This window comes from Coenobita brevimanus, chromosome 61 (assembly GCF_032717465.1).
Source record: "Coenobita brevimanus isolate Jiangsu-jjx chromosome 61, ASM3271746v2, whole genome shotgun sequence".
NCBI lineage: Eukaryota > Metazoa > Arthropoda > Malacostraca > Decapoda > Coenobitidae > Coenobita > Coenobita brevimanus.
The window spans coordinates 2,561,321-2,580,411 of record NC_137014.1 but is presented as its reverse complement, the minus strand read 5'-3'; the positions used below and the strand labels follow the sequence as shown (position 1 = coordinate 2,580,411).

Below are 19,091 nucleotides of genomic sequence, written 5' to 3'. Positions count from 1 at the left end.
ATGTTGCCTAATATTCATATGACATTGTAGTAGTAGTAGTAGTAGTAGTAGTAATAATAATAATAATAATAATAATAATAATAATAGTAGTAGTAGTAGTAGTAGTAGTAGTAGTGGTAGTAGTAGCAGCAGTAATAGCTACTATATTACTAATACTGCTACTGCTACTATTACTTCTACTACAACTACTACTACCGGTACTACTACTACTACTACTAATAATAATAATAATAATAAACAGTGAAGGAGTATTAATAGCCTATGTATTTAGAGGACCTGCATATAAAGATACACGAGAGAGAGAGAGAGAGAGAGAGAGAGAGAGAGAGAGAGAGAGAATTACAGTAAACAGGGAAATAAAACCTACTTATTTTGAGGCACCGATAACGTCTCTCTCTCTCTCTCTCTCTCCGGAAACCTTCACCCTACTGCTTCCTTGACGGTACTGAAGCTGCCGAACCGAGTTACCGAACTTGTGGTTGTGGTGGTTTGTCACTGAGGGGGAGTGGGAGGAAGAGGGGAGGGAGAGGGGAGGGAAAGGTAGGAGAGGGGGAGGAGCAGAGGTATGGGAGGGGGGGAAGGAGAAGGAGAGGGAGGGGGAGGAGAGATAGGGGGAAGGAGACATTTATAACGGAATGCTGGGAGGGTGGCGGAAGGGAAATGCGGTGTCATTTGATAGAGAGAGAGAGAGAGAGAGAGAGAGAGAGAGAGAGAAGGGAGGGAAGAAAGCATTTATAACAAGAAAATTACAAGCGACATCATTTGAGGAGAGAAGCGTTGAGAAAACATGGAGAATGGAATGGGAGAAGGATAACAGAATTGTGTATTACTACGGTAAATATTTATGTCATACTGAAGGGGCCGAGGGATTATAAAGAACCGCTGACCCGCCGTCCTCTTTTTTTTTTTTTTTTTTTTTTTTTGATAATGAATGGAGGAAGGAAAAACAAAGGAAAAAAATAAGTCCATGTGCCTAAAGGCATCCTCCATTCATAAAATACTTATAACAATTGGATTTAAAATTGAGAGGATTAAATGTAGCCCATGTGGGAAGCAACTCCCAGGAAGTGAATTCCAGAGAGTAGTAGTTCTGGGGATAAATGAATTTTGATAAGCGGAGGTTCTGCATTGGGGGGGAGAGAATGTGAGTTCATGGGCGCTCCCAGCTGCCCAAGTAGCCTATTTCGGGAGAAAATGTGAAGGGGAGGCACAACTGAAGCCAGTTCGTTAGAGCACTTACGGTAAAAATATCGATAAAATAGTGCTAAAGAAGCAACAGCTCTACGTACTGATAACGGAGGAAGGTCCTGCGTTAGGGCAGGGTTATTGATTAATCTAATGGCTTTATTTTGAATTTTGTCCAACTGCCTCAATGCAACCGCTCCACATCCACTCCACAGTGGTGAACAGCATTCGATCTGAGAACGCACATGACTTTTGTATATTGTGGCCATCTGCTCGTCAGTGAAGAACTCACGAACTCTGTACATAAGTCCCAGTTTTTTAGAAGCATTTTTAGCAAGGGATTTAACATAAGCTGTCCAGCTTAGGCTGGGGTTTAGAGTAACACCTAGGATATCAATTGTAGTGGATATCCAGGATATGGGAATACTGATATCATTTAAAATTATGTGAGAGTCTGAGGGATTCTTTCTATTGGAGAAATTAATGTACCGGTATTTAGTTTTCTGAGCATTAAATGAGACCAGATTTTTTTTGTCCCCATTGATTAATTTTAGAAAGGTCCTGGTTCAAAGAAATTGCTGTGTTTATTTGGGAATTTATAATATCAAATTGTGTAAAGGAGGTACTAAATGTGAAAGAACTATGAAGGGTCGAGTCATCAGCATAAGAGTGTATTGGGTTGTGAGTGACAGATAGGAGGTCATTTATATGTATGAGAAAGAGGGTTGGCAACAAAACTGATCCCTGAGGTATGCCAGCATTTATGGAATGAAACTGAGACTAAATTCCATCTACCATGACCCGTATTTTTCTATTATGAAGTTAAGAAGAAATTAGAGGAACCAGTGATGCAAGGCCATAGTGTGACATCTTAGACAATAAGGCCTGGTGCCATACTCTGTCAAATGCTTTTGAAATATCCAGTGCTACTGTGTGTGTTTCACCATGTTGGTCCATTGTTTTGTTAATCTGATGGGTAAGAAGGCAAAGAATATCTACAGTTGAACGTTCCTGTCTAAATCCATACTGCCGATCATTGATCAGTTCATTGATTTCTAGATGCTTGACTATGTGTTTGTTAATTAGTGTCTCAAAAACTTTACCGAGAACGGAAGTTATTGCAACTGGTCTATAGTTTGATGGATCAGAAGTTGCCCCCTTTTTAGGAACGGGATGGATATTTGCTTCTTTCCAAGGGGCTGGAAAAATTGAGGAACGGATGCATAAGCGGGAAAATTTTGCTAATACAGGAGCCAACACTGAGGAGCAATTTTTAAGTACTATTGAAGGAATTTCATCTGGACCAGTGGCTTAGTCCGCTGATAGATTCTGTAATACGGCTTGTACGTGTCTGGTGTGAATCATGAAAGGAGGTATTTGAGGGGAATCAAAATCAAACCTCTTATAGACTTATCAGTCAGAAATATGTATATATACTGCATGAATATATGACAAATGATAGTAAACTTTAATAATTTCATTTGTTTCCTTCCATTGCTAAACAGTGTTTCTTATTTTTCTTTACATTATATACTGTAATTCCCTTGTGGTTAATATCGTTGTTTTACAGAGAGTAGGGAAGGTACTATGGCGCACCATGATTGCTTTGGCAGTACATCAATGTGCCGTGACACACTGGTTAAGTAGCACTCTAGCCGTGAGCTAGACTTCGAGTATAATATAATCAGCACAGTTTTCAATGAAAGGGGGAACCGTTGTCGATAATCTTGCCCTGGGCCTGGTAATGGCTGCCGGCGGCCCTGGCAACAGTTTCTGGAACGGGACATACAATAATCGAGTTGAACTATACAGCCATAATGTTTACTGTCATCCGGTGTATCACAGAAAACTCGGATAACTCAGTGTAAACGGCGTGCTTGATGCACTTTACCACACGGGCGCAGTTCTTACAAATGTTCTGTTCAAATGGATCTTTCCCAGATTGATTAGGATAGGTTAGAGTAGAAGTTTTGGTCTGATTGGGATTAGGGACTTCCAACTTTAAGTGTATTGGCAATCTTAGGTGGCTAAAATCATAGAGAGTTTGGGGGCTTCGCCCCCGAGTTAGGTTAAGTTGACAAAATCGTCAGGAAACTTCCTTTAATACCCCAAAATATGCCAAATTTGTTTGTTTTTTATACATCATGTAGACTAAAACAAGCAGTTATCTCTGTTGCATATCGTACTAAATTTGCTTTTCTTAAGAACGTGAGAATGTAGGAAGACAGGTGGCACTGCCCCTCACGTTTGATAAAGTTCTACCCAACATTTTTGCCCCATCTCGTCGTCAGTGTATCCATTTGTTCCCATATGCCTTTTTCCGTATGACTTTCAGCGGCAACGTACCCTAGAGTGTCGGGGCTTGTACTGAAAACATTTTTAGAAAGAAAAAAGTTCGAGCAAGCGGGGACAGTATCAGAATATGCCGTAGCGGAGTAGGTAGAATTTAACTTCTGCAACAATATCAATACCGTAAAAAAAAAAAAAAAAAAAAAAAAAAAATGGCCTACATTACTGTGCCTATTATTCTCACCTAATTTCCTTCTATCAATATACCCAAGAAATAGTGTTTCCGAGATATTAACCTAGCATCGCATCAAAGGGCCGGTATGGCAGCCTCCATTTTGACGGGAACGGATTAAAGAATAAAATAATATGATCAAAAGTCATTACATAAGCCGTGTTTGGCATTAAGCACTTAATCCCTTGTTACCCAGCCTTAACCAAATCAAATATAATACCTTATTTTGTGTGGGAGGGACACGGAAGAGTGGCAGTCGTCAGAAAGTAAGACGTTTTCGATGATGTCCAGTGTAAAAAATCTGAATATTTTAACGGAAATTAAGTTGCTTTCCAAAGGATGTTTATGGATGAAAAGGCGCTTAGAATTACAGGCGCTATGAGTTAGGCCTGTTATTATTTCCCGGGATGAGTCTGAAGTATATAAATGTTAGGAAGAATACTGCCACCGTATTCCCTGCGTGTCGTAAAAGGCGACTAAAAGGGGCGGGGTGAGGGGACTAAGGACCCCCTCCTCTGTTTTTTAGTTCCTAAAAAGAGACAGGCCAGAAAAAGGGATGGGGGATGGAGTTATCCCCGTACCCTGAAGATTGGGTCTATGAATGTGCGTGGATGTAGTACGATTGAGGCTAAAAGGGAAGAGATTGGGAGAATGTTTGTGAGAAGAAAGTTGGACGTGTTAGCTTTGAGTGAAACGAAGATGAAAGGGAAGGGGGAATCTATGTTTGGAAGTGTGAATGGAAGATTGTCAGGTGTTGATAGAGGAAGGGCAAGAGAAGGTGTGGCCTTGTTAGTGAGTCCGGAAGTACAGCAATGTGTGATTGAATGGAAGGAGGTGTCATCGAGACTGATGTGGGTGAAAGCGAAATTTGAACGTGAGTTGTGGGTGTTTGTGAGTGCATATGGGCCTGGTAGTGAAAGGGATGAACAAGAGAGGGAGTCTTTCTGGAATGATGTTGATGAGTGTCTGCAGAGTTTTGGAGCGAATGTGAATGTGGTAATGATGGGAGATCTGAATGCTAGAGTGGGAAATGTAGCAGTTGAAGGCGTAGTTGGTATGCATGGTGTGCCTGGAAGAAATGAAAATGGGGAACGAATGATAGCGATGTGTGTTGAGCGAGAGATGGTGATTGGGAATACGCTGTTTGAGAAGAAAGATATTTATAAGTATACATGGGTGAGACAGGAGGGTGGAAGGGTTGTTGATAGAGCCTTGATGGACTATGTGGTTGTGTCTAGGAATGTAATAGGAAGATTGTTGGATGTGAGAGTTCTGAGAGGGGAGGGTGGAGGTATGTCTGACCACTACCTGGTGGAGGGAAAGTTAAGAGTAGGTAAGAGATGGGTGAGAGCTAGGAGGGTTAGGTGTGGCAGGGAGGTTTTGAAAGTGAGTGAGTTGGATAAAAGAGAGAAAAAGATAGAGTATCAGGAGAAATTGAAAGATGAGTGGAACGCAGTGAAAGATCGGGAAAATGGCAGCGTGGAGGATGAATGGCTGTTGTTTAAGAGTGCTGTGGTGGGGCATGCAGAAGAGGTGTGTGGTGTGAGACGTGTGGGTGGTGGTGTAAGAAAAGGAAGTGAATGGTGGTGTGAGGAAGTAAGTATGGCTGTGGCTGAGAAGAGACGTGCATATGAAGTGTGGCTGCAGAGGAAGGATGAAATGTCATATGAAAGGTATAAGGAAAAGAGGAATAGAGCGAGAAAGGCTGTGCGTGATGCTAAAGTGGCAGCAGATGAGAGGTGGGGTAGGCGGCTGACAGAGAATTTTCAACAGAATAAGAAAATGTTTTGGAAGGAGGTGAAAAGGGTGCGAAAGGGAGAGTCTGGGAAGGAAGAACGAGTAAAAGCAGAGGATGGAAGGATGTTAATTGAGATGGATGCAGTAAGGAAGAGATGGGCAGAGTATTTTGAAAGATTATTAAATGTAGAGGAGGAAAGAGTGGCTGAGATTGTGGCGGATGGAATGGTGCAAGGAATAAATGTGTTGGGAGAGTTGAATGATTCTTTGATCACGAAGGAGGAAGTGGAGAAGGCAGTAAAGGAGATGAAAACAGGGAAAGCTGCAGGTATGGATGGGTGTGCTGTGGAATGCCTGAAGGGTGGTGGAGTGACTATTGTTGACTGGTTAGTAAGATTGTTGAATGTGTGCTTTGAGAAAGGTATGGTGCCAATTGACTGGGCAAGTGCTTGTGTGGTCCCGTTGTATAAAGGCAAGGGTGATAAGTATGAATGTACTAGCTTTAGGGGTATAAGTCTGTTGAGTGTTGTAGGTAAGGTGTATGGCAGAGTTAATTATGAGAGTTAGAGAGGGTACAGAAGGAGTGATTAGTGATGAGCAGTGTGGCTTTAGGAGAGGGAGGGGATGCGTTGATCAGGTGTTTGCTGAGAGACAAGTGTGTGAAAAGTATTTAGCGAAAGGCAAGGATGTGTTTTGGGCATTTATGGATTTAGAGAAAGCGTATGATAGAATTGGTAGGGAGGCTTTGTGGACTGTTTTAAGATTGTATGGACTTGATGGTAGGTTACTAAAAGGAGTGAAAAGTTTTTATGTAAATAGTAGAGCGTGTGTAAGAGTGGGAAATGCTGTGAGTGATTGGTTTCCCGTGAGAGTGGGGCTGCGACAGGGATGTGTGATGTCGCCTTGGTTGTTTAATATTTACATGGATGGTGTTGTAAGGGAGGTGAATGCAAGAGTTTTAGGTGGTCTGAGTCTGGTAAATGTTGATGGAGGAGAGTGGAATCTGAAGCAGCTGCTGTTTGCAGATGATACTGCACTGGTGACTGATTCAGAGGAGAGATTGAGACAGTTGGTAGAGGAGTTTGGAAGGGTGTGTGAAAGGAGGAAATTGAAAGTAAATGAGAATAAAAGTAAAGTGATGAAGTGTACGAGGTTGATAGATGGTAGGGGGATGAATATAGTTTTGAATGGTGAGTTGCTTGAGGAGGTAGATTGTTTTAAATATCTAGGGTCACATGTTGCTGTGGATGGAAGAATAGATGCAGAAGTGAAGTTTAGAATAAATGAAGTAGGAAAGGTGCTGGGAGGAATGAAAAAAGTGTTTAAATGTCGTTCGCTTAGAATGGATGTAAAGAGAAGGCTGTATGAGGGTGTTGTGGTACCGACTGCATTATATGGGGCTGAAACATGGAATATGGGTGTAGCAGAGAGGAAAAGTTTGAATGTAATGGAGATGAGATGTCTGAGAAGTATGTGTGGAGTGACGCGTATGGATCGAGTGCGAAATGATGAAGTGCGAAGAACTGGAGTTGTTCGGGAGATGGCTGGTAGAGTTGAGCAGAGGGTGTTGCAATGGTTTGGGCATATGGAGAGAATGGATAATGAGCGATTGGTGAAAAAGATAACTAGATCTGATGTGAGAGGTGTAAGGCTGAGAGGAAGACCACGAATAGGATGGATGGACATTGTGAAGAGAGCGCTGGATGCGAGAGGGATGTCTGTTGAGCAAGGAAGAGTGGCTGTGCGTGACAGAAATAAATGGAGAGAAATTGTGAATGAATAAGTGATGACGCAGCCCTGAGGGGATATTCTTCCGCATTTAGTCTGATCAGCTAGTCAGGTCAGGTCAGGTGCGGGTAAGGGGATGGGTCTATTATGATGTGGCAGGGGTAAACCAGTTCTGCTGTCGGGCCCTGCTGCGGATGTCACTGATTGCATTGCGCAGTTGACCCTTGTGCCGTGTGGTGCGGTGAGGATCTGTCCGTTCTCCCCTTTGGGGCTAAGATGCGAATGAATGTGTTTGAATGGATGAGTAAATGGAGAGTGAGTCGTCCTGTCTCGGCTACCTCCCTTTCCTTGGGGGAAGCAGCCTAGGTATATATATATATATATATAAAACGTAGAGCACAGCGCGGGAACTGGGTTATCTTGGAAACTGTACAAGCCAGAGCAAACCTACGCTAATTGTTTAGGCTATCTGCTCATGGCAAAGTAACAGGCGTTACTCGTAAGTTAATCTTCTCACTGAGACATGGAAAATACCATTGAACTTGGAGAAATGCAAGGTGATGCATACTGGCCATGCAAATCCTGGTTCAGATTATTCTTTGGGGGGAAGACATCAGAGGATGACTGACTGGGAAAAAGGTGTACCGACCAGTAGTGACCTAAAATTTTCCAAACAATGCACATAAGTATAGAAAAAGGCCCAGAATCTGCTAGGTTACATCCATAAGCGATTTGATTAAAGGAATAGAATACATTAGATTATTCTTACACTCATTAAATTCCTCAATACGGCAGCTACTAGAGTTCGCTGTGCAGTTCTTTCACATACACATAGGAAGGACATACACAAAATCGACTTGCAAATGTTAAGTTTGGCCTACAAAACTTTTTCCATCCATCAGGAGACTAGGTTACCAGGATCGCCTGAGGGATCTACGACTGTGTAATAACTAACCTATATCAGAAACTCATAGAATAAGAGGTCAGTTCACTGTTTACAATACTGAATAAGTTTGACAATCTTGATCAAAGAAAGCTATTTAGCCTAACACGAACTCAACACGCAGCCATGCATGGTTGAAAGCTGGAACTGAAAAATTTAACACCAACATATGTGAAAAATGAATTCACGTACAAGATGCAACAAACTCTCCGTGGGTGTTGTTACTATATAGCACTAAAGCAGAATATTTTAAAAGAAATGTTGACAGGAACTCAAACACATTTGAATGACTCTGTATATGGATTCCCAAGCAAATACGAATTATCTTTAGGCATGAACCGCAAAGACTTAGACAATCTCTCTCTCTCTCTCGATGACATCCCGTTTCCCACGCACCCCTTACCCTCCCAGCACTCCGTTACGGTGTCTCCCTGCCCCCTAACCCTCCTCCCCCTCCCATCTCCATACTACCCCTCCTCCCCTCCCCTCTCCTTCTGCTCCACCCATCTCCCTTCAATCCCTCCCTCTTTCCTTCCCCTCTTCCTCTAACCCTTCCCCTTTCTAACATACAGTGCCTCCACATCTATCACAACCTTAGTATCGTTAAGTATGTAGTAGGGTGAAGTCATCCAGATAGAGAGAGAGAGAGAGAGAGATTCTTCTCCGTTTACGTCTTCAGTGCCTCAAAACACCAAAGTTACCGCAACTGTCTTCTATTATGGCCACACTCGTTAGTCCACTCTCTCAACAGACAAACTGTTGACAGCTGTAATGTACCTCTAAGTGTACAATATTTGTTCTTCACTGTTTATTATTTTTATTTTTCTTCTTCTTCTTACTACTACTACTACTACTATAAAAAAATACTACTACTACCACCACCACCACTACTACTACTACTACTACCGCCACCACCACTACTGCTACTACTACTACTACTACTAGCACCACCACCACCACCACCATCACCACCAGTATTACGTCTATTATTATTATTATTATTATTATTATTATTATTATTGCTTGGTGGTAGGTGGGGGCGCTCACCATCCACTCACTCGATATAGTGCTGCTTTAGGTGTCTGCCCTTTCCTTTCGTCCTTCCCTCCTCTTCTGTCTTTCTTTCCTTCATTATTTCCACATCCTTCTGCCTACGGGTGACTTTACACTCCCTCCTGTCTTTCTTTCCTTCATTCTTTCCCCTTCCTTCTGCCTATGGGTGACTCTACACTGAGTGACAAGCCAAATGGATTCCTGTACCCCAGGGAACCATTTATGAGGCTGGGTGGTAATCATATAACCAAATTATGGCGCCTGGTGGTTCAGTGGGTAATTGCGGCGCTCCAATTAGATTCAGCCGGTGTAGCTTTACATCCAAGGGGTGGTTGGGGTTTATTGCTCACGTAATGCCACTCAGGGATGAGTGAGGCTGGTCACTCTCATCGTAAATGTCAGGACCAACTTGCCTAACCCTGGGCTCCTCCGCTCCTTATGGGGCAACACAGGATTGGATGATAGATAGATGGGTGGATTATTATTATTATCATCACAATGTTATCAATCCTGCTACATCTAGCATTTATGGCGTCACTGGGACCACAGCTTAAGCCAGTGTTGTAAAGGGCATGAACGGCTTCTTAAAACCTCTTCCTTAGCGATTTACTTTTCACAAAACACCTTAATATCATGTGGCAGGTTGCGGCTGAAAAATTTTACCTGCATGGTTTCGGCGCCAGTGTCAGAGGAGGTTGATGTGTTGAAAAAAATAATAATAATATTAATAATGGTAATAACAAAAAAGATACGCTGTTTCTTCCTGTGCATCCAGAGAAGACATGGAAGCTACATACCAAATTCTGTGATGTGTATGCCATCTCGTTGAAATCCACGCACTTACAATCCCCTATTTCTGATAATTTTTAATTCTGAAGGGGGAACTGACTCCCTAAGAATTGCTGGAGACTCATGACTCACGCACCCCAAATATCGCTTTACGGATGAGTCTATTGTACATGTACTAAGACTTCAAAGCCATATCTGTCCTCCTTTCACTATTTCTGCGAATGTCAGACTTGGTGAGGGCAGGCAGGCCCCGCTACAAATCAAGGTTGGAAAATTCTATAATCTAGTTGAAAACCTTCGGAGTAACCAGATGAACGAACCAGGGAAGTTTCACTGGTCTTTCTCCTATTTCTGATAGTTTTTATTTTGGGGAAGGAGTTGACCTCCGAAGAATCATTGGGGGGGAAGATCACGCTCCCCAAGTATCGCATTACGGATGACAGTCCACTCTACAACTTGTACTAAGGCATCAAAGCCACATCTGTCTTTCACTATTGTATATATATATATATATATATATATATATATATATATATATATATATATATATATATATATATATATATATATATATTGTGAAGTGTGGCTGGCCCCACCAAAAATCATGTTTGCAAAATTGTATATACTGTAGTGGAAAACCATCCCAGGAACCATTAGAACTCACCGCAGTCCCAGCCAAATTCATGAAACAGCTTAGAAGGACTTAAAGCGCGTGCACACACACACACACACACACACACACACACACACACACACCGCTCGCTGGCTCAATGGTAACGTTCTCGCTCGCCATCTGGTGGACGGGAGTTTGCGCCTCGCTCAGGTTGCAAAAATTTTCACTGACGAAGTGGGTGGTTACTGTCCCCCTTGAGCAAGGGGACAGGTGTGTGCGTGTGTGAAGGTCACAGCCTTGCCCTTAAATCGGAATATATGAGCTCTCAGCTCCCTTCCGGGAGGGTAAAAGCTGACGATCACGACCATCAAGTGATCCTGACCGACCAGGTGAATTACACACACACACACACACACACACACACACACACACACACACACACACACACACAGGCTGAATCTAACACAATGATATAGAGCACGTTGCCGATTTTACCATAATGTTTCACAGTACTGATAAATACAGTACGCCAGCGTACCCGATACTGAGTAAACTGTCAGTGAAAATACTTAACATAGCTGTACTACAACTTACTACTACTACTACTACTAATAATAATAATAATAATAATAAAAGGTACTGAAAGTGAAAAAGGCAATTTATCAGTGACGGTAAGTGAGGCACGTGTACTACTAACGGTGTATCGTTGCACGGTATGACGGTAAGGGAGATACGCAACGTGACGGTGACAGTTATCACCCTCTCCTCTCTCTCTCTCTCTCCTTCACCAGCTTCTGCATTTTGACGGTAACTTTTCATCATCGTCATTATCATCATCTTCACCTGCTCCTCCTTCTCTTCATCTACTACTACTACTACTACGGCTGCTACTGTTGTAATGAATAAAAAAAAATGTAGCGGCTGGGGCCTCATTATCTCATTTGCTACGATTCTAATGCCACCATGAGAGAGAGAGAGAGAGAGAGAGAGAGAGTTTTCGGCCCCTGAGAGGTGACTAGAAATTTCCTGTTAATTCAATGGCCAAGGATGAGATGGAGGGATGGAGTGGAGAGGTATATGAAAGAGGGGTGCGTGTGAATTGGGAGCAGGGCAGTGAAATGGCGAGGGACAGGGCGGTGTGGAGGCGATTAATTTTGTTTGTAGCCACCCCGTATGGGATTAATGCGTCTGGCAATAGATAGACAATGGCATCATGGGAACTGCATAGTCATCTGCCCTTAAGCGTCCTGGAGTGTGATTCTCTGACATGTACGATCGATTCCCCGCCGTAACGTAGATATGGTTTTACAGGAAGAACTAGGCAGGAGAAGGTTTTTGTACCCCTTTCCTTGATCTTCCTGCAGAAAATAGCCATCACCTGCTGTAATTTCCGTTTATATGTGGCTATAACAGGCCAGAGAGGACGTTTCTGCAACCTCCTTGACCCTCCTGCATATCAAAACCTGAGGCAAGGGAGGATTTTGCATTCCTTTCTTTGATCTTCCTGGAGCAAACAACTATAACCTGGTGTAATTTCATTTATTTGTGAAGTTATAACAGGACAAAGAGGATGAGGTGCGAATTTTGCTTATTTACACTTTAATGTCCTCTTCTGTGTTACATGAGTCTCTCTAACACTGCCATACTCTGTACAAATAACGTACAGAAGAATATTAACCAGCCGTATCCAAAAATAAATCGCTAAGGAAAAGGTGCTTGGGAGCCTCCTTACCCGACGAGAATACGGGCCTAATTTTTTTTTTTTGGGGGGGGGGAGGGAGGGAGGGCTAAACTCCCCCAACACCTATGATTGAGGGAACTTCCAGGAACCGCTATGTTTGTCTATTTCCATCTTTGCTGACTTGTCTTGATTGCCTGTTGCTTCATCAGCTCGAGTATTTTTTCTTTACGTAAATTTTCCTCCCTTCGAAGCAAATTCCAAGTAATTCAGTGACAGAAAAAGATAATGCTATGGCTCTGCAGCCTTTCCAAAGTACTTCTTCGTGACTAGCATCATGTACTCATATCAACCTATTGCTGAAACCCAGCATTCAAAATGGAGAGATGGTAACTTTAGGCCAAGTTAGAGTAAAAACAGTATAGCCTTCTGACCTGAATATTAAGTACTCGATGCCTGCCCTTGAGTGTTAGCCAATTAACACTGAGTACCAGTCCCCTGTTTTTGAGTACTAGCTTCTTGATCTTATCACGCTATTAGTTAACGTTTAAATAACATCTGTATTCTGAATCTCCTCTCATGCTTATAATTTACCTTGTACGTTTTATTTACTTATTTTTATCCATCCATCCATCATCCAATCCTACGTTGCCCCATCAGGAGCGTAGGAGCCTGGGGCTAGGCAGTTGGTCCTGACATTTAAGATGAGAATGACCAGTCTCACTCATCCCTGAATGGCATTACGTGAGCAATAAACCCCAACCATCCCTTGGATATAAACCTTCACAGGCTCAATACGACTGGAGCATAATAATTACCCGCTAAACCACCAGGTGCCAAAATTTGGTTATATGGTTACCACCCAGCATAGTAAATGGTTTCCTAGTGTACAGGAAACCATTTGGCTTGTCACTCAGTGTAGAGTCACCCACAGGCAGAAGGAAGAGGAAAGAATGAAGGAAAGAAAGACGGAAGAGGGAATGTAAAGTCACCCGTAGGCAGATGGACGAGGAAAGAAGGAAAGATAGACAGAAGAGGATGGAAGGAATGAAGGGTGGAGGAGAGGAAAGGGCAGACACCCGAGAACATCACTACATTGAATGAGTGGATTATTATTATTATTATTATTTAGTAGTAGTAGTAGCACGTGAGAATCTGTGTATCCCTTCTAAATACTTTCCTGCACAAAAAGTTAACCGTTTCTTTTTTGATATTGCAACGTTGAAACTGATGAATTTCAGGGAAGGACAATAACTATAAAACACAAACTCGCTTCTAGAACTGCTGCCCACTCACCAAGGCTGGCAGCCTGTTCTCGTCGGTTGAGGAAGCTCGACCCTGATACCTTTTCCTACGCGATTTATTTTATAACACCTTACTGTCCTTGTGTGAAATAAATCCTTCAAATATCGACATACTTTCCATAAATAAAGTACAAAAGAATAATAACAACCTCCCATATCCAAAAACTAAACCGATAAGGAAGAGGTGCTAGGGAGCTTCTTTAACCGACGAGAAAGTATGGGCCCGAGACACATCTAAAATTATGCCTGAAATGCGGAAGACACTGATAAACTTGGTCAACTATTGGTGTATCGATTTTTAATAATAATAATAATAATAATAATAATAAAGTATCATTTATTTAAAAGATATAATTCTTGTTTTCTTCGGTACTCTACAACAGAACCGGACTTCATTTCTCAGAGAACCCCTACTTCCTCTGACTATCATGTCCAGTGAAATGGGCCACACACATCACACACCCTTTAAGCCCCTGGAATCCTGACTCCACCTAACACACGTAACCATCTGCACTTTTTTTTTTTTTTTTCATTACACAGTACATGCCCTGCACAAACTTATAATACATTAAGACCATCAACTATTAATTTCGGTCAAGGATAATTGAAATGCATTATGGCTATCAATAAGTTTTAATGAAACTTAGAATTTATTGAGCTGAATTCAAAATACAAATACACTGTTGTTGCACATTACACTGCACGCTACTTTGTACTGTAGTTACCAGGAAGTTAACCCTTTCACTCCCAGGACGTGTTTTATGTATTCTTCCTGCCTTCAGATGATTTTCTTCAGATTAGGGGACAATTCTCGACCTGGAGGGGTTAGACACACCTTTAATTAACTCCTCCACAACCAGATTATTCATAAGTTGAGCAAAAATCGTCTGGCGGCAGCAAAACAGAAAATACACCTGGTTTTGAAGGGACAAGCACACATTAACCCCTTTACTACGACGACGCTTTTTGATTTTTTTTTCGCTACAGGCAGACGATTCTATTATATGCTTTTTAAACTGGAGTGGTTAGGTTTGTCTCATTAACCTCGTCTAATCGTCTCAGTAACCAAACATAAATAAACAAATAAATGTCATGGTAGTAACAGGATTATGTGAGCTTGCTTTGGCCAACATTTTTACCTATTTTTTGCAGCTTATATCCCGTAGATGTAGAATTTTACTCGTACATCCTTTCCATAGCACCTTCGGCGTGTCTAGGTTTTTTGTACTTGTTAATGAATTTATGGTTCAACAGTGAAGGTGGAGAGTTGTCAATATTACGCCAAGTTAAGGTAAAAAGATTACAGGCTTGTATGGCATTGATTTCGTTACTTATTGCCTACTTCATAGTAACATTCTACTATTTTGTGTACTGATGCAGGCTACAGTAATAATACGAGATGAATGCAATACGTGAGAATGATATGGGTAAATATTGCAAAACAAATCGCCAAGGTCGAGGAAGTGCTACGAACCCCCCCATTGCCAACATCATGGCCAACTGTCACCTTTCGTCACTTCCGGAATGCAGCTAGACACAAGCAAGGACTTTCATTTTATTTTACTGCCAAGCAAGATGCAAAATTTATATCCATTTATGTGTACCCTGAGCAGCCAATTGGTTGACAGTTCACTGGCTCAAGTAAAAAAAAAAAAGTTTATATATCCTCCAGAGTGATTTGCTTGCGTTTTCGAGTATGAAGCTATATCAATAAACAAGGAAAATGTGATTATGTAAAGGAGAGGTTAGGTTGAGATAAGTTTATCATGAGGTAGCTTAGGTTAGGTTAGGAAAGGATAACTAAGGTTGGGTTAAATTAAGAAAATTTAGGTTAGGTTTGGATTATTAGGCACTGATAAGGGTAATTTCTTTCAAAAATGGCGTCCGTCTGTCTTCGGTGCCTTAGGACTGTACATAAACATCGCTTTTTAAACGCTTTTTACCAGTTTCAAAAGATATTTAAAAAAAAAAAATCAAAGTTTGAAAACGCAGTCAGAAAATACAGAAATCCCAAGGAGAGAGAGAGAGAGAGAGAGAGAGAGAGAGAAACTACAAAATAAGGTGGTCGTCTCCTTCAGGGTAACCCTAAGCTTTTTCATCTTAACCCTTTCACTGTCAACAGGCTTGTCACAGGGGAATAAAATCGTGAAACGTTATCTACTATAAATTTGTTCGGGATGTATATTTAAAACATTATTTTTGTCCGAACATGACGAAAAACCATAACCTCTTGCAGCGCAGTTGGCGACCAAGTGTAACATGACTAGAGGGTGGATTCGACTAGTGACCCAGGAGATTTACGAATAAGAACAGATCCCAGATTCAGCGACTTACCTATTAACACTTTCACCCCTAAGGATCGTTTTTTTTTTTTTTTTTTTTTTTTTTTTTTTGTCATGAGAAACGAGATGGAATCGAGCCTGTCAAAATCCACCACTGGCTTTCTGAAATGGCTGTAAGCGTCACATTGACCATAAACTTGTAATTACCTTTTACAGGCGTTTACCTGGCGGTTACGGCTTAGAAATTCAAGCTAAATTGGGAAATTTGGACATGCAGTAACAATTTCTTTATAATAATTTTAACATCACAAGTAACTTATCTGAATATTTTCAAATGAAACAATAAACAATTTTATGCAAATATTGCGTCATGCTTTCTTATTACAACACGTTACTTCATGTTTACAAATTGAAAATAACAGAAGATACTCAATACAATTATCACATGCCTTTTTAAATTATTTCACCTAACACATGTCACGTACTTTGTATTTCACTGTCCTCTAATACACGGATTATGCAAGATAGAAGGATAACACTTATGCCACAGACACATACCTCCCTTCCCAAGGACAATGGGTGACTGAGTGAATGAGTGGGCGGCGCGGCGGGCCGTGGCGTAAGTCGGTTGCAATTACCATTTGCCTTGACCATTTTGCAGCAGGGCTGCCGAAGACTGTTGCCAGGCCGGGGAATATACTTCACAAATAGTCTAAACATTTTATCAGCTAAAGTCTGTCCTTTGATCTCACTGACCGTAGAAATGCACTTGGATGTATCTATAGGATCTCTACATCCCCTTGGGCCTGTGCAACACTATGAACCCTTCAGTGTAACACTATAAAAGTCCCAGACTTGAGGAAGAATGATGCCTTAATTTGAAAGTAAGTTGTAAATTCTGAAGATAAGTAGCATTTACTTGCATAACGTAATCCGCGTCGACTGAATCATTAAAAAAAAAATAATAATAATAATAATATATTCAAATGTTAATGTTCTCCACATTTTTTTCTCGGCCTAACCTGCTAAGTATATCAATTAGTTATTAGATATGTTGTGCAGGTGCAAAAAGCACACCTGTGTAGAAGAGACCATGATATTTAAGAATTATAATAAATTATTGGCGCTGCGATGTGGCTAAAATGAGGCAAGTAGCGGCAACATAAATATTAATTTTAGGCCACGGCTACTCTGCCAGGTTTGAAATCGCTCACATTACCAGATTTCCTCAAATTTTATTACCAAATTGAACATTTCTTTACTAAATGAACATATGAACGTGGGCAATACAGCTGACCACTGTGACTCTACTGTTACAATGCCGCACACCTCAGTTCACTACAGTTTTCGGCATATCTTTCTATTATAATAACTTTTACTGTGTTTACTTATGCATTCCGCTAAATCTTTCAGTTCATTTTGCAAAACTAATCTTCACAGTTGGGCTGTTCTAAAGGGTGAATTAAATGGGTGACGTGAGGGACACACGAACAAAACTTTTTAACTACATATTGATCACTTGAAGAAAAGTTACACTTAATCCTCGATAATGTCCACAGAACGTAGAGTCTAGATACGGCACGTCTCAAGAACAAGAGATATGAAAAAGAAGTTACTCGGTTCAGCCATCAGCATAAGTTCGCTAACAGTCCTCTTCTACCATTGTGTCCGCTTTCCACTATTTCTTAGCAACCAATGGCAGTATCACCCAAAGCATCTTTTGTGTGTGTGTGTGTGTGTGTTTGCCGCAAAACTCATACGGCACCAGATGACGAGGGGGTAATATCCTGTAACTCATGCAATTTAATATTAAGTATATAACTGTAACTGACGTATAAGGTGATATTTATGTGTCATAATGTTACCTAACTCGATGTGGAAAAAATATATACAGTTTAGGAGACTTCGTAGGACCTCTTATTTCGGAAATTTAATTTTACTCCTTACCTCAATACTTTTGGGTAGGTTATTTCTTTATACTGTTAACTTAATTTGTATCGGGGACATACACATGGATATTACAGTGTAATGAGTAAAATAAATAATGAAGGAAGAGGTGCTACGAAATCTCCAACCCCCAAACCTGAGTAAGATCGCCTGACGGTAACAACTTTGTAATATCAAAGCGTCATCACCCTAATCTAATTGCTACTTTTGATATACTAGGATAGGCTTACGTAAATATGAAGATAAAAGCACTACAACAATCAAAAGAGCACCCGTGAAATGCGTCACACAGTCATTCACTCGGTATTGAAGCTTTCGAAATTCTCGGCTCCGGCTCATAGCCAAACGCTCAAAAAAAATGTTTTATAATGTTTGCAGGATGAAGCCGTTCCGTCGACTGCCCAGTTTTAAAAAAATGGGGATGTCGGCCTTGTCTCATATGTATCTATATCTATCTATAAACAGAAAATGAACAGAGGAAAAACAAATTAAAAAATATCCATACACCAGATTACAGATGTCCTCTGTTCGTAAGTATCTATTCACACTTTATCCATCCAGTTTTAAAGAGTGTGTGTTCTTTTGCTCCCTCACCAAATCATAAACCTCACATTCTGACGTTCACCCTTGTTGCCGACAACAGGGAACATTGTCCGGGCGTCAGTATATACATTACTAAGCAACAAACCTGCGCCGTTGCCTCATCACATCTCAGCACCACTTCAACTGACGGATCGTTTTTAGACACATCTCACACTCCTTTGTTTCATTTAATTTATTTCTATGCAGTGAATGTATGTGCAGACGATGCACCTGTCTAGCCACATATATTCAACTCTTTTCTGTCAACTCGCTAATGCAGCTATTTACTGATACTGCTTTTGTGTACGGAACAGGTCAACTCTGGAAGTGTCTTCCTCAGTCTGTTTTCTCTTTTTTTCCTTTGTATATGACTCCAGCCTTTTATAAGCAATGTGTCCTGGCATCTCGAATAAACCGTCTTGAATTTGGCATTTTATTTGCCCTTTTGTTTTTTAAATAGGCAAATTTTGTTGCCTTTCATTCTTGGGTTCCTTCTCTTATATAAAGAAAATCTTTCTTAAATAGCCACTGGAGATATTAAATATAAGTATATTATTAGCTACTCCAGAAATCATTCACCGGTATAATCCAAGACATTTTCTCCCTCAACATTCATTGAAAAATACATACACAACGTGTCTCCCTGAATACTGACTCAAAAAATTGCTGTTATGATTTAAAAAAAAAAAAAAATGTCCAAAGGTAGCCTCACGACACTGACAGCCTCAC

General features: G+C 41.0%; 1 protein-coding gene across 1 annotated transcript in view; it reads right to left on the bottom strand.

The window, feature by feature from the left end:
• Positions 1-18,430, bottom strand: part of LOC145403573 (alpha-(1,3)-fucosyltransferase C-like) — a 33,632-nt gene extending 15,202 nt beyond the window's left edge. Inside the window, exon 1 of the mRNA XM_080275251.1 lies at positions 18,375-18,430. Coding sequence (XP_080131377.1) covers positions 18,375-18,430 — 56 coding nt within the window. The remainder of the gene's footprint in view (positions 1-18,374) is intronic.
• Positions 18,431-19,091: the final 661 nt, after the last annotated feature.